The sequence below is a fragment of the Oncorhynchus clarkii genome, chromosome 1, assembly GCF_045791955.1.
Source record: "Oncorhynchus clarkii lewisi isolate Uvic-CL-2024 chromosome 1, UVic_Ocla_1.0, whole genome shotgun sequence".
In the NCBI taxonomy this organism is placed as follows: Eukaryota; Metazoa; Chordata; class Actinopteri; order Salmoniformes; family Salmonidae; genus Oncorhynchus; species Oncorhynchus clarkii.
The window spans coordinates 90,104,669-90,128,531 of record NC_092147.1 but is presented as its reverse complement, the minus strand read 5'-3'; the positions used below and the strand labels follow the sequence as shown (position 1 = coordinate 90,128,531).

Below are 23,863 nucleotides of genomic sequence, written 5' to 3'. Positions count from 1 at the left end.
AAAAGTGGGCTAAATTTACTTCAAAGAAAAAACAATAATAGCAATTTTCTATCATCCACTCAACTGAAATATTTTTAAAATATAATTGGATTGAAATACAAAAAAATAAAGTGCAAAAATCTATTAATCAAAAACAACACTTTGTTTAAGGAGAAGTAACATGCAGTGAAAACAAATATTAAATTTTAACTTTTAAACTTGAACTGAGTAAAAACTCTAAATATGTGATTGCACAGTAATGTTCACTTGTTTGAGGTTGAGGGTGATACTTGGTGGTGTCCCATCTTTTCCACAAGTTCATCAATGTTCGGGGTAAGGCTCTGAGCTGAAGAAATCCTCAGAATTGAGTGGAGGTGTTCAGCAGTAAGTCGACTTCTGTGTGATGTTTTGTTCAGGTTCATCAAAGAAAACAGTTGTTCACACAGGTATGTGCTGCCAAACATAGACATAGACGTTTGAGCAGCCTGGATGCGCAGCTGGGGCATTGTGCCGGGGAGGAAACGGGCGAACTCCGCAGCACCCACTGCCGCATATTTTGCCCTCAGTGCATCATTGCATTGGAGGTCAATTAACTCCATTTGGAGGTTTGGTGGTGAGCTTTCCACGTCAACAGCAAATGGGTTACCGAGCAGTTCCAACCTGCTTTTTTGTGCTTCAAAGTCAGCAAATCGGCGTCGAAAGTCAGCGGCAAGCATACCTATTTTATCAGCCAACTGTGTGCTCGGGAACGCACTGGTAGAGAGCTTCTCTTTCATGGTCTGGCAGCTGGGAAAGTGGCTCAAATTTTCTTTCCGCATCTGCGTCTCCCACAGAGTCAGTTTGGTTTTAAATGCCTTCACTGTACTGTACATATCAGAGATGACACGATCCCGACCCTGCAGCTGCAAGTTTATTGCATTCAGATGACTCGTAATGTCACACAGAAAAGCCATTTCACACAGAAACATTTCGTCTCGGAGTTGTGTTGTGTCTTTCCCTTTGCTGTCCAAGAACAGACAAATCTCCTCACGAAGCTCGAAACATCTTTGAAGCACCTTTCCCTGGCTTAGCCATCGCACCTCTGTGTGATAAGGCAAATCACCATGCTCCGTTTCTAACTCCGTCAGAAATGCCTTGAACTGGCGGTGATTCAAACCTTTGGCTCTGATAAAGTTAACTGTGCGCGTGATGATGCTCATTACATGCTCCATTTTCAAGGCTTTACCGCACAACGCTTCCTGGTGTATGATACAATGATAAGCTGTCAGCTCACCTGTCGCGTTTTCCTCTTGCATCTTTTCCCGTATCTTCGCCACCAGTCCGCTCCTGTGTCCACACATCGCAGGTGCTCCGTCGGTTGTCAAACCCACGAGTTTTTCCCAAGGCAGCTCCATCTCATTTACACATCTTGACACCTCTTCATACAAATCATGCCCCGTAGTTGTGCCATGCATAGGACGTAAAGCCAAAAACTCCTCTGTCACGCTTAGGTTGGAGTCCACTCCGCGGATGAAAATTGACAACTGGGCAATGTCAGAAATGTCGGTGCTCTCATCCACAGCCAAGGAATATGCAATAAAATCTTTTCCCTTTTTCACAAGCTGCTCTTTTAGATTGATGGACAACTGGTCTACTCTCTCGGCAATGGTGTTTCTGCTCAGACTCACATTTAAAAAGAGTTGCCTTTTTTCTGGGCAAACTTCGTCACAAACTTTAATCATGCAGTTTTTGATGAAATCCCCCTCCGTAAATGGCCGGGCTGATTTAGCGATCTCTTCTGCCAAAATAAAACTGGCCTTGACAGCAGCCTGGCCTTGTGATTTGGCTTTTTTGAACAGAGCCTGTCGAGATTTGAGGCCTCGTTTTAATTCCTCTGCCTTTTGTAGCCTTTGTTCCATGTCCATATTCTTGTTTTTGTCCGCGTGTTTCGTTTCATAATGTCGTCTCAGATTATACTCTTTCAGTACCGCCACACTTTCTCCACACAGAAGACACACAGGTTTTCCAGCTACCTTCGTGAACATATACTCCGACTCCCACCTTGTTTGAAACCCCCGGTTCTCAGTATCCACCTTCCGTTTTGCCATTTTTGATGGGTATCTGAAAGTTAATTTTACTGTGATGCTGACGACTGCTGTGCCAATAAATATTGAAATGAAGCAGCCTACTGCTCGGTGCGTCACCTTTGCATTGTGGGAAATGTAGTATTGGTGCGTGTAAAAGATCTGCGGGCTGCCGGCTTGCTGCGGGCCGGTTCTAATAATAAATCAAGATCATCCCAGGGGCCGTAAAAAACCTTCTTGCGGGCCGGATGTGGCCCGCGGGCCTTGACTCTGACATATGTGTTGTAGATGGTAGAGAGAGAGAACAGGATGGTTGTAGACGGTAGAGAGAGAGAACAGGATGGTTGTAGATGGTAGAGAGAGAGAGAACAGGATGGTTGTAGACGGTGAAGAGAGAGAGAACAGGATGGTTGTCCTCTCTCAACATGATAGTTGTAGATGGTGGAGAGAGAGAGAGAACAGGATGGTTGTAGACGGTGAAGAGAGAGAACAGGATGGTTGTAGATGGTGGAGAGAGAGAACAGGATGGTTGTAAATGGTGGAGAGAGAGAACAGGATGGTTGTAGATGGTGAAGAGAGAGAGAACAGGATGGTTGTAGACGGTGAAGAGAGAGAGAACAGGATGGTTGTAGATGGTGAAGAGAGAGAGAACAGGATGGTTGTAGATGGCGGAGAGAGAGAACAGGATGGTTGTAGACGGTGAAGAGAGAGAGAGAACAGGATGGTTGTAGATGGAGGAGAGAGAGAGAGAGAACAGGATGGTTGTAGACGGTGAAGAGAGAGAGAGAACAGGATGGTTGTAGACGGTGAAGAGAGAGAGAGAACAGGATGGTTGTAGACGGTGGAGAGAGAACAGGATGGTTGTAGATGGTGAAGAGAGAGAGAACAGGATGGTTGTAGATGGTAGAGAGAGAGAACAGGATGGTTGTAGACGGTGGAGAGAGAGAACAGGATGGTTGTAGATGGTAGAGAGAGAGAGAACAGGATGGTTGTAGACGGTGAAGAGAGAGAGAACAGGATGGTTGTCCTCTCTCAACATGATAGTTGTAGATGGTGGAGAGAGAGAGAGAACAGGATGGTTGTAGACGGTGAAGAGAGAGAACAGGATGGTTGTAGATGGTGGAGAGAGAGAACAGGATGGTTGTAAATGGTGGAGAGAGAGAACAGGATGGTTGTAAATGGTGGAGAGAGAGAACAGGATGGTTGTAGATGGCGGAGAGAGAGAACAGGATGGTTGTCCTCTCTCAACATGATAGTTGTAGAAGCAGACAAAGTAAAGCCTCTGGGTAACATTGCTCTTTTTGTTTAACGTGTTATTGTGCCTTTTAAGATCATTTCTGAATGCAGGCAGCAGTAAAACACCATATATCTACAGGAGGTATGGCGCTGACATAAACCAGACCCATACAATAGACAATCCAAGTTCATCTTTCTTCATGAATTAAACTTACCTAGAAAATGGCACAACACAGTAGGTCTGTTCTGATAACCAGACTTCTGGGAAACACAGAAGTACAACCCAAAATGTCTGGAAAATGCTTCATGTGGATCTAACTTCACATTAGGTCATCAGTTTGAGTTTACATTTCCATAGGTTGATCATGGGCTTTTGAAACATTCTAAATCACGTCTGTGAAGCCTGAGATCCTTTGATTATTTTTTAAATGAGTAAGAAATCCTTTAAAAACTCTGTACATGACTTAGACTCAAACTAGGGGTGGAGTCGAGGAGGATGGAGTCGAGGAGGACGGGGGGGTGGAGACGGACGGGGGTGGAGAGGAGAGGGAGTGGAGAGGAGGAGCGGTGGAGTCGAGGACGACGGGGGTTGGAGAGGAGGATGGAGTTGAGGACGGGGGGGGGTGGAGACGGACGAGGGTGGAGTCGAGGAGGACGGACGGGTGGAGACGGACGGGGGTGGAGAGGAGGGGTGGAGAGACGGACGGGGGTGGAGTCGAGGAGGACGGACGGGTGGAGAGGAGGATGGAGTTGAGGACGGGGGGGTGGAGAGGAGGGGTGGAGACGGACGGGGGTGGAGAGGAGGGGTGGAGAGACGGACGGGGGTGGAGAGACGGACGGGGGTGGAGTCGAGGAGGACGGACGCGTGGAGAGGAGGTGGAGAGGAGGGGTGGAGAGACGGACGGGGGTGGAGAGGAGGGGGGGGGGGGGGGGGGTGGAGAGGAGCATGGAGGGGCGATTCCTGCTGTTTATTTAGGTCTGCTTAACAATCAGGGCTTATTGGGAGGAATGTTGCTGTATATTTCATGCTGCTGCCAAAATAATTTGTTGCACATTTCAATCTAATCAATGTGTTTATACATTCTGTAAGTCTCAGACACACTGAGTTCCTGGAGATGAGGCTCAGGCAGAGGGATTACTCTGATTAGGCTATTCCTTTCTAAATAAAACGTTCAATAAATACATTTCAATTCCTTTCGAACCTGACAGCCTGCTGGCCGTTCATCTCTCCGTTCGTTTTGGTACGGTGCTGAAGACTAGATTATAATAGGACAGCCTGTTGGCCGTTCATCTGTCCGTTGGTTTTGGTACGGTGCTGAAGACTAGATTATAATAGGACAGCCTGTTGGCCGTTCATCTGTCCGTTGGTTTTGGTACGGTGCTGAAGACACTAGATTATAATAGGACAGCCTGTTGGCCGTTCATCTGTCCGTTGGTTTTGGTACGGTGCTGAAGACTAGATTATAATAGGACAGCCTGTTGGCCGGTCATCTGTCCGTTGGTTTTGGTACGGTGCTGAAGACACTAGATTATAATAGGACAGCCTGTTGGCCGTTCATCTCTCCGTTTGTTTTGGTACGGTGCTGAAGACTGGATTATAATAGGACAGCCTGTTGGCCGGTCATCTGTCCGTTCGTTTTGGTACGGTGCTGAAGACACTAGATTATAATAGGACAGCCTGTTGGCCGTTCATCTGTCCGTTCGTTTTGGTACGGTGCTGAAGACACTAGATTATAATAGGACAGCCTGTTGGCCGTTCATCTGTCCGTTCGTTTTGGTACGGTGCTGAAGACTAGATTATAATAGTCCAAATAAAACTACTGATTTGAACAATGGGAAGACGGTGCTGTTTCAGAGAAAATCATATTTCAACAATAGACAGGAATTTGATCTTGTACCTGCGTGGTCTGATCGCAAATCACTGTCCCTAACCTGCTGAGCTGACGTTCAGGTGCTATAAACTGGAAGAAATCTAACTAAATTAGTCAGTATATAGTAGAGGTCAATGTTTGAAAGCAACTTCGCGTCAAAGAAAGAACCGGCACCACAGAGAAATCATTAAGATCTCGCATTACACGACTGTCTGAAAAACCACATCAGAAACAAAGCTCAGGACGTCATTGATCACGTGATTATGTTAATTTGAAACTATCTGTCTATAATTTCAGTGGAGTGGAGGGGCGGCAGGTAGCCTAGTGGTTAGAGTGGAGGGGCGGCAGGTAGCCTAGTGGTTGGAGTGGAGGGGGGGGGCAGGTAGCCTAGTGGTTAGAGTGAAGGGGCGGCAGGTAGCCTAGTGGTTGGAGTGGAGGGGCGGCAGGTAGCCTAGTGGTTGGAGTGGAGGGGCGGCAGGTAGCCTAGTGGTTAGAGTGGAGGGGCGGCAGGTAGCCTAGTGGTTGGAGTGGAGGGGCGGCAGGTAGCCTAGTGGTTGGAGTGGAGGGGCGGCAGGTAGCCTAGTGGTTGGAGTGGAGGGGGGTTAGGGTAGCCTAGTGGTTAGAGTGGAGGGGGGTTAGGGTAGCCTAGTGGTTAGAGTGGAGGGGGGGGCAGGGTAGCCTAGTGGTTAGAGTGGAGGGGGGGCAGGGTAGCCTAGTGGTTAGAGTGGAGGGGCGACAGGTAGCCTAGTGGTTAGAGTGGAGGGGCGGTAGGTAGCCTAGTGGTTGGAGGGGGGAAGCAGGTAGCCTAGTGGTTAAAGAGTTGGACTAGTTACCGAAAGGTTGCAAGTTCAAACCCCGAGCTGACAAGGTACAAATCTGTCATTCTGCCCCTGAACAGGCAGTTCCCCGGTAGGACGTCATAGTAAATAAGAATTTGTTCTTAACTGACTTGTTAAATTAAAGATCAAATATAAAATGCAAAAAGACAGTGGCTCCATTGAATGATTTAAGACGTTAAACTGAACAGCCGATGCTCAACGAAACTCCTCATTCAAAAGTTAGAAATACAATGTAGCCAGTGTTTCAAAGAAAATACAGAGCCATCTTCCCAACTGCTCTGTTATAAACTCGACCTATTTCTAAAATGTTTCTTTAAAGTCTCATTTCAAACCTTAACCCGATCCTAAATCACACTTCTAACCTTAACCTTAAATTAAGACAAAAAAGCACTTTCATGGATTGTTTTGATATAGCCAGTTGACTCGCTCTCAGTTCTGAGTTCAGACACCTGTGAGAGCAGGATCTTCTATGCCAGACTGAGCCCCGTTTTAAATGGGTTCTCATTATTAACCCCTGGTAGATATGACAGAGGGAAAGGACCATATCATTGTTTTCAGAGTGACTTCACAGAGCTCCATCTATAGTGCCAGACCTGGTTCCTCGCTGTTCTGAGACTGACTCAATGTGCAGTAAGATGTCTAACCACCACTAGAATATCTCTGTTCTGAGACTGACTCAATGTGCAGTAAGATGTCTAACCACCACTAGAATATCTCTGTTCTGAGACTGACTCAACGTGCAGTAAGATGTCTAACCACCACTAGAATATCTCTGTTCTGAGACTGACTCAACATGCAGTAAGATGTCTAACCACCACTAGAATATCTCTGTTCTGAGACTGACTCAATGTGCAGTGAGATGTCTAACCCCCACTAGAATATCTCTGTTCTGAGACTGACTCAACATGCAGTAAGATGTCTAACCACCACTAGAATATCTCTGTTCTGAGACTGACTCAATGTGCAGTAAGATGTCTAACCACCACTAGAATATCTCTGTTCTGAGACTGACTCAATGTGCAGTAAGATGTCTAACCACCACTAGAATATCTCTGTTTTTAAAATGCTGTATTTCACTTCGCATCGACTCAGAGAAAATTGAATGTTGAAGTAAACAAAACTCTTTAAAGTAAAAAACCCTTGTGTTTTCTGAGACACGGTTGGGTAGGGAGGGTATTGTTTCCATTCTTGCTGGTTTAATTCCATCAAAACATTGAAATATTGGACTCATTAGGGACTTCTGTTGATTTGACGTTTACATTCCACCTCAAAACACACAGAACAAAAGAGACATTCATATTTCCATCTCTACAGAGAACGGAGACATTGAGACGCAGGCAGGACTCATTTTCATTGGTCAGTAATTCCTGAGAAAAGTACCCTTCTCAAAAGGAAAACAAAGATAATTCATGTAAATGACAGATCTTGTGTCTTGTTTCTTCTTTCGCTATATAAAATTCATAATGCGGGAAGAGAGGCATTGATCAGCAGTTGTTGCTGTTCATGGCAGACGAGAGAAGTTGGAAAAACTTTGGAGACGTTGTTCTTTTTAGGAATGTGGTGGTAACCAACATCAACACTGTTCTGGAATCAGATAATGGACAGAGAATAGAAAGGGTCTCATTGATCTCACTTCCTGGCGGCTAACGTGATCACAGGAAGTGTGTGTGACAAGATGACAATGTGTGTGACAGATTAAAAATTTAGCAGAATTTGTGTTGGAGGGGGGGGGGGGGCAAGGGGGGTTATTTCTTGCATTATTCGCTCAGAGCGTTTCTAGTATTGCTACCAACATTAAGGGGGAAAAGAAAACTTTAAAAAAAAACTGTCCATCCAGGGAGACGGCTCTGTCCATCCAGGGAGACGGCTCTGTCCATCCAGGGAGACGGCTGTGTCCATCCAGGGAGACGGCTGTGTCCATCCAGGGAGACGGCTGTGTCCATCCAGGGAGACGGCTGTGTCCATCCAGGGAGACGGCTGTGTCCATCCAGGGAGACGGCTGTGTCCATCCAGGGAGACGGCTGTGTCCATCCAGGGAGACGGCTCTGTCCATCCAGGGAGACGGCTCTGTCCATCCAGGGAGACGGCTCTGTCCATCCAGGGAGACGGCTGTGTCCATCCAGGGAGACGGCTGTGTCCATCCAGGGAGACGGCTGTGTCCATCCAGGGAGACGGCTGTGTCCATCCAGGGAGACGGCTCTGTCCATCCAGGGAGACGGCTGTGTCCATCCAGGGAGACGGCTGTGTCCATCCAGGGAGACGGCTGTATCCATCCAGGGAGACGGCTCTGTCCATCCAGGGAGACGGCTCTGTCCATCCAGGGAGACGGCTGTGTCCATCCAGGGAGACGGCTCTGTCCATCCAGGGAGACGGCTCTGTCCATCCAGGGAGACGGCTCTGTCCATCCAGGGAGACGGCTCTGTCCATCCAGGGAGACGGCTGTGTCCATCCAGGGAGACGGCTGTGTCCATCCAGGGAGACGGCTCTGTCCATCCAGGGAGACGGCTCTGTCCATCCAGGGAGACGGCTCTGTCCATCCAGGGAGACGGCTCTGTCCATCCAGGGAGACGGCTCTGTCCATCCAGGGAGACGGCTCTGTCCATCCAGGGAGACGGCTCTGTCCATCCAGGGAGACGGCTCTGTCCATCCAGGGAGACACTTTATAATGCTGTAGGAGCATTCACCACATCAGTTTATAATGATGTAGCATGTAGGAGCCATCACCACATCAGTTTATAATGCTGTAGCATGTAGGAGCCATCACCACATCAGTTTATAATGATGTAGGAGCCATCACCACATCAGTTTATAATGATGTAGGAGCCATCACCACATCAGTTTATAATGCTGTAGGAGCCATCATCACATCAGTTTATAATGCTGTAGGAGCCGTCACCACATCAGATTATAATGCTGTAGGAGCCATCACCACATCAGTTTATAATGCTGTAGGAGCAATCACTACATCAGTTTATAATGCTGTAGGAGCCATCACCACATCAGTATATAATGCTGTAGCATGTAGGAGCCATCACCACATCAGTTTATAATGCTGTAGGAGCCATCACCACATCAGTTTATAATGCTGTAGGAGCCATCACTACATCAGATTATAATGCTGTAGGAGCCATCACCACATCAGATTATAATGCTGTAGGAGCCATCACCACATCAGTTTATAATGCTGTAGGAGCCATCACCACATCAGATTATAATGCTGTAGGAGCCATCACCACATCAGATTATAATGTTGTAGGAGCCATCACCACATCAGTTTATAATGCTGTAGGAGCCATCACCACATCAGTTTATAATGCTGTAGGAGCCATCACTACATCAGATTATAATGCTGTAGGAGCCATCACCAAATCAGATTATAATGCTGTAGGAGCCATCACCACATCAGTTTATAATGCTGTAGGAGCCATCACCACATCAGATTATAATGCTGTAGGAGCCATCACCACATCAGTTTATAATGCTGTAGGAGCCATTACCACATCAGTTTATAACGCTGTAGGAGCCATCACCACATCAGTATATAACGCTGTAGGAGCCATCACCACATCAGTTTATAACGCTGTAGCATGTAGAAGCCATCACCACATTAGTTTATAATGCTGTAGCATGTAGAAGCCATCACCACATCAGTTTATAATGCTGTAGTAGCCATCACCACATCAGTATATAACGCTGTAGGAGCCATCACCACATCAGTTTATAATGCTGTAGCATGTAGGAGCCATCACCACATCAGTATATAATGCTGTAGCATGTAGGAGCCATCACTACATCAGTTCATAATGCTGTAGCATGTAGGAGCCATCACCACATCAGTTTATAATGCTGTAGCATGTAGGAGCCATCACCACCACAGTATATAATGCTGTAGGAGCCATCACCACATCAGTTTATAATGCTGTAGCATGTAGGAGCCATCACCACATCAGTTTATAATGCTGTAGCATGTAGGAGCCATCACCACATCAGTTTATAATGCTGTAGCATGTAGGAGCCATCACCACATCAGTTTATAATGCTGTAGCATGTAGGAGCCATCACCACATCAGTTTATAATGCTGTAGCATGTAGGAGCCATCACCACATCAGTATATAATGCTGTAGCATGTAGGAGCCATCAATACATCAGTTTATAATGCTGTAGCATGTAGGAGCCATCACTACATCAGTTTATAATGATGTAGCATGTAGGAGCCATCACCACATCAGTATATAATGCTGCAGCATGTAGGAGCCATCACCACATCAGTTTATAATGCTGTAGCATGTAGGAGCCATAACCACCTCAGTATATAATGCTGTAGGAGCCATCACCACATCAGTTCACAATGCTGTAGCATGTAGGAGCCATCACCACCTCAGTATATAATGCTGTAGGAGCCATCACCACATCAGTTTATAATGCTGTAGCATGTAGAAGCCATCACCACATCAGTTTATAATGCTTTAGCATGTAGGAGCCATCACCACATCAGTTTATAACGCTGTAGGAGCCATCACTACATCAGTTTATAATGCTGTAGGAGCCATCACCACATCAGTTTATAATGCTGTAGGAGCCATCACCGCATCAGTTTATAATGCTGTAGGAGCCATCATCACATCAGTTTATAACGCTGTAGCATGTAGGAGCCATCACCACATCAGTTTATAATGCTGTAAGAGCCATCACCACATCAGTTTATAATGCTGTAGGAGCCATCACCACATCCGTTTATAATGCTGTAGGAGCCATCACCACATCAGTTTATAATGCTGTAGCATGTAGGAGCCATCACCACATCAGATTATAATGCTGTAGGAGCCATCACCACATCAGATTATAATGCTGTAGCATGTAGGAGCCATCACCACATCAGTTTATAACGCTGTAGGAGCCATCACCACATCAGTTTATAATGCTGTAGCATGAAGGAGCCATCACCACATCAGTTTATAACACTGTAGCATGTAGGAGCCATCACCACATCACGAGACAACAGAGCACGAGGACAGAAAGGAAATGAGGTCACTGCTTCCAGAAAGCCAGGGGAACTTTTCCTTCAAAACACGTCCTCTTCTAAACAATGACAGCAAAACAAACAACCAACAACTCAAAGGTCAGTGAACAACAAAGAAACAAGACAACTCTCTCGTTGACGCAAGAAAACAGCATTATGAAAACTGAAGGAAATGCCTTTTTATTGTACAAAAATATCAGTCGATCGATTCACTCACTGTCCTCTCCCTCTAAATATTAGTGTTCCTAGTGGGTCGTATTCCACCCAAGGTCAGTGTGTAGAACAAGGCGACAGTACATGGCCCAAACTGCTACTGGTCAGTAGAGGGTCTGACAGTCAGGCCTACAGACTGCTACTGGTCAGCAGGGGGTCTGACAGTCAGGTCTACAGTACAGACTGCTACTGGTCAGTATGGGGTCTGACAGTATGGTCTACAGTACAGGCTGTTACTGATCAGCAGGGGGTATGACAGTCAGGTCTGCAGTACAGACTGCTACTGGTCAGCAGGGGGTCTGACAGTCAGGTCTACAGTACAGACTGCTACTGGTCAGTAAGGGGTCTGACAGTCAGGTCTACAGACTGCTAGTGGTCAGCAGGGGGTCTGACAGTCAGGTCTACAGACTGCTAGTGGTCAGCAGGGGGTCTGACAGTCAGGTCTACAGACTGCTAGTGGTCAGCAGGGGGTCTGACAGTCAGGTCTACAGACTGCTAGTGGTCAGCAGGGGGTCTGACAGTCAGGTCTACAGTACAGACTGCTACTGGTCAGTAAGAGGTCTGACAGTCAGGTCTACAGTACAGACTGCTACTGGTCAGTAAGAGGTCTGACAGTCAGGTCTACAGTACAGACTGCTACTGGTCAGTAAGAGGTCTGACAGTCAGGTCTACAGTACAGACTGCTACTGGTCAGTAAGAGGTCTGACAGTCAGGTCTACAGACTGCTACTGGTTAGTAGGAGGTCTGACAGTCAGGTCTACAGAATGCTACTGGTTAGTAGGAGGTCTGACAGTCAGGTCTACAGACTGCTACTGGTCAGCAGGGGGTCTGACAGTCAGGTCTACAGTACAGACTGCTACTGGTCAGTAAGGGGTCTGACAGTCAGGTCTACAGTACAGACTGTTACTGGTCAGCAGGGGGTCTGACAGTCAGGTCTACAGTACAGACTGCTACTGGTCAGTAAGGGGTCTGACAGTCAGGTCTACAGACTGCTACTGGTCAGTAAGGGGTCTGACAGTCAAGTCTACAACCTGCTACTGGTTAGTATGGGGTGAGGCTGAAAGAGCTGAAACCACCACCTTGAAGGGGTGTCCACATACACAAGGTCAAAAGTATCTCCATGTCATATACAGTATAGTGTTGTAATGATATAGTTATGGGGGTCAGTATAGTGTTGTAATGATATAGTTATGGGGGTCAGTATAGTGTTGTAATGATATAGTTATGGGGGTCAGTATAGTGTTGTAATGATATAGTTATATACAGTATAGTGTTGTAATGATATAGTTATGGGGGTCAGTATAGTGTTGTAATGATATAGTTATATACAGTATAGTGTTGTAATGATATAGTTATATACAGTATAGTGTTGTAATGATATAGTTATATACAGTATAGTGTTGTAATGATATGGTTATGTACAGTATAGTGTTGTAATGATATAGTTATGTACAGTATAGTGTTGTAATGATATAGTTATATACAGTATAGTGTTGTAATGATATAGTTATATACAGTATAGTGTTGTAATGATATAGTTATATACAGTATAGTGTTGTAATGATATAGTTATGGGGGTCAGTATAGTGTTGTAATGATATAGTTATATACAGTATAGTGTTGTAATGATATAGTTATATACAGTATAGTGTTGTAATGATATAGTTATATACAGTATAGTGTTGTAATGATATAGTTATGGGGGTCAGTATAGTGTTGTAATGATATAGTTATATACAGTATAGTGTTGTAATGATATAGTTATATACAGTATAGTGTTGTAATGATATAGTTATGGGGGTCAGTATAGTGTTGTAATGATATAGTTATATACAGTATAGTGTTGTAATGATATAGTTATGGGGGTCAGTATAGTGTTGTAATGATATAGTTATATACAGTATAGTGTTGTAATGATATAGTTATATACAGTATAGTGTTGTAATGATATAGTTATATACAGTATAGTGTTGTAATGATATAGTTATATACAGTATAGTGTTGTAATGATATAGTTATATACAGTATAGTGTTGTAATGATATAGTTATGGGGGTCAGTATAGTGTTGTAATGATATAGTTATGGGGGTCAGTATAGTGTTGTAATGATATAGTTATGGGGGTCAGTATAGTGTTGTAATGATATAGTTATGGGGGTCAGTATAGTGTTGTAATGATATAGTTATGGGGGTCAGTATAGTGTTGTAATGATATAGTTATATACAGTATAGTGTTGTAATGATATAGTTATATACAGTATAGTGTTGTAATGATATAGTTATGGTTATATACAGTATAGTGCTGTAATGATATATATAGTCATGGGGGTCAGTATCTCACCATGCTGGATGTCCTTCATGTCCAGATGCAGACTGGACATCAGAATCCCCACCGCCTGAGAACGCTTGTTGTTCAGCAATTTTACCACCTGCAGAGAGAGAGAAACATCAACACATGATAAAATCAGAGAGAGAAGGAGAGAGAGAGAGGGGAGAGAGGGGAGAGAGGGGAGAGAGGGGAGAGAGGGGAGAGAGGGGAGAGAGGGGAGAGAGAGAGGGGAGAGAGAGAGAGGAGAGAGAGAGAGGAGAGAGAGAGAGGAGAGAGAGGAGAGAGGGAGGAGAGGAGAGAGGGAGGAGAGTAGAGTGTGAAGGAGAGAGTGAAGGAGAGAGAAGTAGAGTGAAGGAGAGAGTGAAGGAGAGAGTGAAGGAGAGAGTGAAGGAGAGAGTGAAGGAGAGAGTGAAGGAGAGAGTGAAGGAGAGAGTGAAGGAGAGAGTGAAGGAGAGAGTGAAGGAAAGAGTGAAGGAAAGAGTGAAGGAAAGAGTGAAGGAGAGAGTGAAGGAGAGAGTGAAGGAGAGAGTGAAGGAGAGAGTGAAGGAGAGAGTGAAGGAGAGAGTGGGAGACTGAAGGAGAGAGGAGAGAGAGGAGAGAAAGAGAGAGAGAAGGAGAGAAAGAGGGGGCGAAAGACCAGCGCGATATGCACAAATCATGAAAAAACAAAAAGATCATTACTTGACACATTGGAAAGAATTAACAAAAAAACAGAGCAAACTAGAATACTATTTGGCCCTAAACAGAGAGTATACACAGCGGCAGAATACCTGACCACTGTGACTGACCCAAACGTAAGGAAAGCTTTGACTATGTACAGACTTAGTGAGCATAGCCTTGCTATTGAGAAAGGCTGCCGTAGGCAGACCTGGCTCTCAAGAGAAGACAGGCTATGTCTGCCCACAAAATGAGGTGGAAACTGAGCTGCACTTCCTAACCTCCTGCCCACTGTATGACCGAGGAGAGGGGAGGGGGAGGGCGGTGGGAGAAAGAGGGGGGAGAGGGGACGGGGAGGGCAGTGGGAGAAAGAGGGGGGAAGAGGGGAGGGGGGGGGGGAGAAAGAGGGGGGAAGAGGGGGGGGGAGAAAGAGGGGGGAAGAGGGGGGAAAAGAGGGGGGAAGAGGGGAGGGGGGAGGAGAAAGAGGGGGGAGAGGGGAGGGAGAAAGAGGGGAGGGAGAAAGAGGGGAGGGAGAAAGAGGGGGGGAGAAAGAGGGGGGAGAAAGAGGGGGGGAGAAAGAGGGGGGAGAAAGAGGGGGGAGAAAGAGGGGGGGATAAAGAGGGGGGGATAAAGAGGGGGGGAGAAAGAGGGGGGAGGAAGAGGGGGAGAAGAGGGGGGGAGAAAGAGGGGGGGAGAAAGAGGGGGAGAAAGAGGGGGGGAGAAAGAGGGGGGAGAAAGAGGGGGAGAAAGAGGGGGGAGAAAGAGGGGGGGAGAAAGATGGGGGAGGGTGGTGGGAGAAAGAGGGGGGAGGGTGGTGGGAGAAAGAGGGGGGAGGGTGGTGGGAGAAAGAGGGGGGAGGGTGGTGGGAGAAAGAGGGGGGAGGGTGGTGGGAGAAAGAGGGGGGAGGGCGGTGGGAGAAAGAGGGGGGAGGGCGGTGGGAGAAAGAGGGGGGAGGGCGGTGGGAGAAAGAGGGGGGAGGGCGGTGGGAGAAAGAGGGGGAGGGCGGTGGGAGAAAGAGGGGGGAGGGCGGTGGGAGAAAGAGGGGGGAGGGCGGTGGGAGAAAGAGGGGGGAGGGCGGTGGGAGAAAGAGGGGGGAGGGCGGTGGGAGAAAGAGGGGGGAGAGGGGACGGGGAGGGCGGTGGGAGAAAGAGGGTGGAGGGCGGTGGGAGAAAGAGGGGGGGAGAGGGGTGGGAGAAAGAGGGGGGGAGAGGGGTGGGAGAAAGAGGGGGGAGATGGGTGGGAGAAAGAGGGGGGGAGATGGGTGGGAGAAAGAGGGGGGGAGAGGGGTGGGAGAAAGAGGGGGGAGAGGGGTGGGAGAAAGAGGGGGGAAGAGGGGAGGGGGGAGGAGAAAGAGGGGGGAAGAGGGGAGGGGGGGAGGAGAAAGAGGGGGGAAGGGAGAAAGAGGGGGGGAGAAAGAGGGGGGAGGGTGGTGGGAGAAAGAGGGGGGAGGGCGGTGGGAGAAAGAGGGGGGAGGGCGGTGGGAGAAAGAGGGGGGAGGGCGGTGGGAGAAAGAGGGGGGAGGGCGGTGGGAGAAAGAGGGGGGAGGGCGGTGGGAGAAAGAGGGGGGAGGGCGGTGGGAGAAAGAGGGGGGAGGGCGGTGGGAGAAAGAAGGGGGAGAGGGGACGGGGAGGGCGGTGGGAGAAAGAGGGGGGAAGAGGGGAGGGGGGAGGAGAAAGAGGGGGGAAGGGAGAAAGAGGGGGGGAGAAAGAGGGGGGAGGGCAGTGGGAGAAAGAGGGGGGAGGGCGGTGGGAGAAAGAGGGGGGAGGGCGGTGGGAGAAAGAGGGGGGAGGGCGGTGGGAGAAAGAGTGGGGAGGGCGGTGGGAGAAAGAGGGGGGAGGGCGGTGGGAGAAAGAGGGGGGAGGGCGGTGGGAGAAAGAGGGGGGAGGGCGGTGGGAGAAAGAAGGGGGAGAGGGGACGGGGAGGGCGGTGGGAGAAAGAGGGGGGAGGGGGGACGGGGAGGGCGGTGGGAGAAAGAGGGGGGAGGGCGGTGGGAGAAAGAGGGGGGGAGAAAGAGGGGGAGAGGGGTGGGAGAAAGAGGGGGGGAGAGGGGTGGGAGAAAGAGGGGGGGAGAAAGAGGGGGGGAGAGGGGTGGGAGAAAGAGGGGGGGAGAGGGGTGGGAGAAAGAGGGGGGGAGAGGGGTGGGAGGGGGGTGGGAGAAAGAGGGGGGGAGAGGAGACGGGGAGAGCGGGAGGGGAAGTTATTGCAAATGTATTTTAGAAGCCTGACATCCCAGTTACAAAGTCACATTCTCAACCACTGATGTGATCAGTGGAAGGACATGTGGACCTGACCAACCTCTGATGTGATCAGTGGAAGGACATGTGGACCTGACCAACCTCTGATGTGATCAGTGGAAGGACATGTGGACCTGACCAACCTCTGATGTGATCAGTGGAAGGACATGTGGACCTGACCTTCCCACAACGTTGCTTACTACCGACTCTCATCCAAGGTCACGGTTTCCCTATTGACCTTTACCGGCCAGAACAGTTTCCTGACGGGAACAAAGTGACACCCCCAGCTAACATTCAGGATAGGACGAACTTCCTGTGTACTTCATTGTCAGAGTAGGTGTTGCTCATTCCATCCCTCCTGCTTCAACCTGGCATCATATCTAAACGTCTGCTCTGTGACGTACCATATTCTTTCCATCCCTCCTGCTTCAACCTAGCATCATATCTAAACGTCTGCTCTGTGACGTACCATATTCTTTCCATCCCTCCTGCTTCAACCTGGCATCATATCTAAACGTCTGCTCTGTGACGTACCATATTCTTTCCATCCCTCCTGCTTCAACCTAGCATCATATCTAAACGTCTGCTCTGTGACGTACCATATTCTTTCCATCCCTCCTGCTTCAACCTGGCATCATATCTAAACGTCTGCTCTGTGACGTACCATATTCTTTCCATCCCTCCTGCTTCAACCTGGCATCATATCTAAACGTCTGCTCTGTGACGTACCATATTCCTTCTATCATCAGAAACATGCCATGTCCTCTGTTTCCTCCTCAACAGCGCCCCGGGACAGTGTTGGCAGGCAATTAAGGAATGGAGAAAATAGCAAAGAAAAACAGTCTGTATATGATTAGAAACGACTGGCGTCCATTTCCCCATCAGCAGCTGGAGCACAACGACCCGCTCTCTGATTAAATAATTACCCTGTAGGAGGTGGAGAGACAGACCAGACGTTCTGCTGGGAGAGGGGACCTGACCTCACACAGGCCAGGTCTACTCGGAGAGGGAGAGGGGAACCCACGGTGACCTCACACAGGACAAGTCTACTCGGAGAGGGAGAGGGGAACCCACGGTGACCTCACACAGGCCAGGTCTACTAGGAGAGAGAGAGGGGAACCCACGGTGACCTCACACAGGACAGGTCTACTAGGAGAGAGGGGAACCCACATTGACCTCACAGGCCAGGTCTACTAGGAGAGCGAGAGGGGAACCCACGGTGACCTCACACAGGACAGGTCTACTAGGAGAGAGGGAGAGAGAGAGAGAGAGAGAGAGAGAGAGAGAGAGAGGGAGAGGGGAACCCACGGTGACCTCACACAGGCCAGGACTACTCGGAGAGGGAGAGGGGAACCCACGGTGACCTCACACAGGCCAGGTCTAATAGGAGAGAGAGAGGGGAACCCACAGTGACCTCACACAGGCCAGGTCTACTAGGAGAGAGAGAGGGGATCCCACGGTGACCTCACACAGGCCAGGTCTACTAGGAGAGAGGGGAACCCACATTGACCTCACAGGCCAGGTCTACTAGGAGAGCGAGAGGGGAACCCACGGTGACCTCACACAGGACAGGTCTACTAGGAGAGAGAGAGAGAGAGAGAGAGAGAGAGAGGGAGAGGGGAACCCACGGTGACCTCACACAGGCCAGGACTACTAGGAGAGAGAGAGGGGAACCCACGGTGACCTCACACAGGCCAGGTCTACTAGGAGAGAGGGGAACCCACGGTGACCTCACACAGGCCAGGTCTATTAGGAGAGAGAGAGAGAGGGGGGAACCCACGGTGACCTCACTACAAGACTGCAGCAGTGTGTCTTAAAGCCAATTTATGCTTGATCCGAAAATGTGCAGAGCCCAGAGACTGGAACAGTGTGTGTTTACTGTGCAGAGCCCAGAGACTGGAACAGTGTGTGTTTACTGTGTAGAGCCCAGAGACTGGAACAGTGTGTGTTTACTGTGCAGAGCCCAGAGACTGGAACAGTGTGTGTTTACTGTGTAGAGCCCAGAGACTGGAACAGTGTGTGTTTACTGTGTAGAGCCCAGAGACTGGAACAGTGTGTGTTTACTGTGTAGAGCCCAGAGACTGGAACAGTGTGTGTTTACTGTGTAGAGCCCAGAGACTGGAACAGTGTGTGTTTACTGTGTAGAGCCCAGAGACTGGAACAGTGTGTGTTTACTGTGCAGAGCCCAGAGACTGGAACAGTGTGTGTTTACTGTGCAGAGCCCAGAGACTGGTACAGTGTGTTCAATGTGTAGAGCCCAGAGACTGGAACAGTGTGCGTTTACTGTGCAGAGCCCAGAGACTGGTACAGTGTGTGTTCACTGTGTAGAGCCCAGAGACTGGAACAACACTGTGTTTACTGTGTAGAGCCCAGAGACTGGAACAGTGTGTGTTTACTGTGTAGAGCCCAGAGACTGGAACAGTGTGTGTTTACTGTGCAGAGCCCAGAGACTGGAACAGTGTGTGTTTACTGTGCAGAGCCCAGAGACTGGTACAGTGTGTGTTCAATGTGTAGAGCCCAGAGACTGGAACAGTGTGCGTTTACTGTGCAGAGCCCAGAGACTGGTACAGTGTGTGTTCACTGTGTAGAGCCCAGAGACTGGAACAACACTGTGTTTACTGTGTAGAGCCCAGAGACTGGAACAGTGTGTGTTTACTGTGTAGAGCCCAGAGACTGGAACAGTGTGTGTTTACTGTGTAGAGCCCAGAGACTGGAACAGTGTGTGTTTACTGTGTAGAGCCCAGAGACTGGAACAACACTGTGTTCACTGTGTAGAGCCCAGAGACTGGAACAACACTGTGTTTACTGTGTAGAGCCCAGGGACTGGAACAGTGCGTGTTTACTGTGTACAGCCCAGAGACTGGAACAGTGCGTGTTTACTGTGTAGAGCCCAGAGACTGGAACAGTGTGCGTTTACTGTGCAGAGCCCAGAGACTGGAACAGTGTGTGTTTACTGTGCAGAGCCCAGAGACTGGTACAGTGTGTGTTCACTGTGTAGAGCCCAGAGACTGGAACAGTGTGTGTTTACTGTGTAGAGCCCAGACTGGAACAGTGTGTGTTTACTGTGTAGAGCCCAGAGACTGGAACAGTGTGTGTTTACTGTGTAGAGCCCAGAGACTGGAACAGTGTGCGTTTACTGTGTAGAGCCCAGGGACTGGAACAGTGTGTGTTTACTGTGTAGAGCCCAGAGACTGGAACAACACTGTGTTTAATGTGCAGAGCCCAGAGACTGGAACAGTGTGTGTTTACTGTGTAGAGCCCAGACTGGAACAGTGTGTGTTTACTGTGTAGAGCCCAGAGACTGGAACAGTGTGTGTTTACTGTGCAGAGCCCAGAGACTGGAACAGTGTGTGTTTACTGTGTAGAGCCCAGAGACTGGAACAGTGTGCGTTTACTGTGTAGAGCCCAGAGACTGGAACAGTGTGCGTTTACTGTGTAGAGCCCAGAGACTGGAACAGTGTGTGTTTACTGTGTAGAGCCCAGAGACTGGAACAACACTGTGTTTACTGTGCAGAGCCCAGAGACTGGAACAGTGTGTGTTTACTGTGTAGAGCCCAGACTGGAACAGTGTGTGTTTACTGTGTAGAGCCCAGAGACTGGAACAGTGTGTGTTTACTGTGTAGAGCCCAGAGACTGGAACAGTGCGTGTTTACTGTGTTTGCCCCGAAGACCAATAACGTTTAAAACATTGTTTTTAGTTTGTGTTGTCTGATTTCGATCAGAAACTCAAGACAATGGACAGTGTTCCACTGTGATTCAGCACCACGTCGGTCTGCCTGGCACCCTGCGTCAGCGGCTGGAAACATTCTCCATCTAACAGTAGTCTATTACGTACAGACATAAACGTTCCCCTTCAGAGAGTCAACAGATGACCCGTGAATACGTCACCTTCTCTCGCTCTACCCCCCCCCCCCCCCCCTCGGGTTGGTCGGTGTGTCGGCGTTTCACCAGGACCCAAACAACCAAGATCCAAATAAACAGACTCCGTAACAACGGCAGTTCTGCTCTACAAGGTTATGGAGGAAATGGGAAAGAACCTCACCTGGATGGGAGGACGTGGGAGGAAAAGGGAAAGAACCTCACCTGGATGGGAGGACGTGGGAGGAAATGGGAAAGAACCTCACCTGGATGGGAGGACGTGGGAGGAAATGGGAAAGAACCTCACCTGGATGGGAGGACGTGGGAGGAAATGGGAAAGAACCTCACCTGGATGGGAGGACGTGGGAGGAAATGGGAAAGAACCTCACCTGGATGGGAGGACGTGGGAGGAAATGGGAAAGAACCTCACCTGGATGGGAGGACGTGGGAGGAAATGGGAAAGAACCTCACCTGGATGGGAGGACGTGGGAGGAAATGGGAAAGAACCTCACCTGGATGGGAGGACGTGGGAGGAAATGGGAAAGAACCTCACCTGGATGGGAGGACGTGGGAGGAAATGGGAAAGAACCTCACCTGGATGGGAGGACGTGGGAGGAAATGGGAAAGAACCTCACCTGGATGGGAGGACGTGGGAGGAAATGGGAAAGAACCTCACCTGGATGGGAGGACGTGGGAGGAAATGGGAAAGAACCTCACCTGGATGGGAGGACGTGGGAGGAAATGGGAAAGAACCTCACCTGGATGGGAGGACGTGGGAGGAAATGGGAAAGAACCTCACCTGGATGGGAGGACGTGGGAGGAAATGGGAAAGAACCTCACCTGGATGGGAGGACGTGGGAGGAAATGGGAAAGAACCTCACCTGGATGGGAGGACGTGGGAGGAAATGGGAAAGAACCTCACCTGGATGGGAGGACGTGGGAGGAAATGGGAAAGAACCTCACCTGGATGGGAGGACGTGGGAGGAAATGGGAAAGAACCTCACCTGGATGGGAGGACGTGGGAGGAAATGGGAAAGAACCTCACCTGGATGGGAGGAAGTGGGAGGAAATGGGAAAGAACCTCACCTGGATGGGAGGACGTGGGAGGAAATGGGAAAGAACCTCACCTGGATGGGAGGACGTGGGAGGAAATGGGAAAGAACCTCACCTGGATGGGAGGACGTGGGTAATGTTAGAGCTCTGGGACCGGATCGATCAAACGTCTGAGTAAGAGAGCTGATCTAGGATCAGTGCCTTTTAGATCGCAGTGTGTACTTGGTCAGGGGAGAACCTGATCCTAGAACAGCCCTTACTCTGATGCTTAAAAGAAGAAAAAGACAATGGTACCTTGTCTTACGTCTGTGACCATTTTAGTCTGTCAAATGTGAATTGGGGGACACACAGTAAACAGAAGTGACTGTCTCTTTAAATTCCACACAGCCAGTTAGGAGCTAGAGAGGTGCTGACATCATCAGTCATGACATCAGACTGGGGTTAGACCAATGGAAAGAGGAAACAAAGGGGCTTCATCTCAGATCATTGATGAGGTAAAACCATATTGTTACCACAGTGTATGAAACTATACATACTTTGATAAGGGGGGGGGGGGCTTTATCTCAGATACATACTTTGATAAGGGGGGGGGGTGATTTGGTGAATGAAACCCCTGAAACTTTTACCATGATATGTCCCTAAAACAAATTACAGCATATTTAGTCAATTCATTTAAAGTAAATATTATCAGGCTTTTTCAATAAAACCAAATCGTAGTGGCATTACAAATAAAACAGTCTGTGTGTCTGCTGTGTTTTCTTTGAGCATCTGGCCTATGACATCAGCGCAGGCATTTCACACATATTACATTAACATGTAGCCCTCATTTAATCCTCAGCCTTTTCTCTCCTCTTAACGTAAAATCAGGCTCCTTAAAACACATCTTCAAATCTGACTAAAACTGCAAAACAATTTGATAAATCCCAACGGAAACACTTCCTGTAGCTGGCACGGCGACCGGAATTAAAAACTAAAGAAAACTTGTTAATTAAAATGAGATGGTTTCCTCGGTAACCTCCGGCAGCTAGCAGGGGACAAAGGACAGCATTTACTCCAATCAGCATCTAAGGAAACGTTTTAAACACGGAGGTCAAATCGCTGAAACAACATTAAAATTCCCAAAACACTTTATTTGGTAACTCAAATAGCCTCCAGATTTAGGTCTAACCACAAGACAACTTTAGGAGAAAAGTGACAGGGATTCATCTTTAAAATAAGACAGAAGAAAAGATTGGCTCAGGAAACTAGTATTTTAAACGGCAATATTTAATAACGGGGACCGGACCCTCAGCCCATACAGGCCGGGACCGAACCCTCAGCCCATACAGGCCGGGACCGAACCCTCAGCCTATACAGGCCGGGACCGAACCCTCAGCCTATACAGGCCGGGACCGAACCCTCAGCCTATACAGGCCGGGACCGAACCCTCAGCCTATACAGGCCGGGACCGAACCCTCAGCCTATACAGGCCGGGACCGAACCCTCAGCCTATACAGGCCGGGACCGAACCCTCAGCCTATACAGGCCGGGACCGAACCCTCAGCCTATACAGGCCGGGACCGAACCCTCAGCCTATACAGGCCGGGACCGAACCCTCAGCCTATACAGGCCGGGACCGAACCCTCAGCCTATACAGGCCGGGACCGAACCCTCAGCCTATACAGGCCGGGACCGGACCCTCAGCCTATACAGGCCGGGACCGGACCCTCAGCCTATACAGGCCGGGACCGAACCCTCAGACTATACAGGCCGGGACCGAACCCTCAGACTATACAGGCCGGGACAGAACCCTCAGACTATACAGGCCGGGACCGAACCCTCAGACTATACAGGCCGGGACCGAACCCTCAGACTATACAGGCCGGGACCGAACCCTCAGACTATACAGGCCGGGACCGAACCCTCAGAATATACAGGCCGGGACTGAACCCTCAGACTATACAGGCCGGGACTGAATCTCAGAGCCACACTATACAGGGCAGGACCGACCCTCAGAGCCACACTATACAGGCCTGGACTGCTCAGATCAGCTACAGACTGGTGTGTGAGGTGTGTGTGGTGTGGTGTGTGTGTGGTGTGTGTCCATGTGGGCTTCCCTGTAGCGTTGTTCTTTATTGATGACAGATCCTCGTTCTCCTACTCCAGTCAAAACACAGTGTGATTGAACGGCCTGTCAAAACAACAAGCTCTGCGGAGCTCAGATGAAATCACATCATCTGAACATGGTTTAGATGGTTAGACTTGGCTACACGGTCTGCCTCCACAATGGCACCATGTTCCTTACATTGGGCCCTGATCAAAAGGACTGATCAGACCGAGCCGCAGAGCCAGGACTGATCCTCAGACCGAGCCGCAGAGCCAGGACTGATCCTCAGACCGAGCCGCAGAGCCAGGACTGATCCTCAGACCGAGCCGCAGAACCAGGACTGATCCTCAGACCGAGCCGCAGAGCCAGGACTGATCGTGATTTCCTCTTCAGGAGGACAGTCAGAAATTCTGCACAAATGTTTA

The 23,863-nt window shown here is 49.0% G+C and overlaps 1 protein-coding gene across 1 annotated transcript in view; it reads right to left on the bottom strand.

The window, feature by feature from the left end:
- The window catches only part of LOC139411221 (formin-2-like), a 145,439-nt gene that overhangs the window by 78,118 nt on the left and 43,458 nt on the right, over nucleotides 1-23,863 (bottom strand). Inside the window, exon 10 of the mRNA XM_071157272.1 lies at nucleotides 13,563-13,650. Coding sequence (XP_071013373.1) covers nucleotides 13,563-13,650 — 88 coding nt within the window. The remainder of the gene's footprint in view (nucleotides 1-13,562; nucleotides 13,651-23,863) is intronic.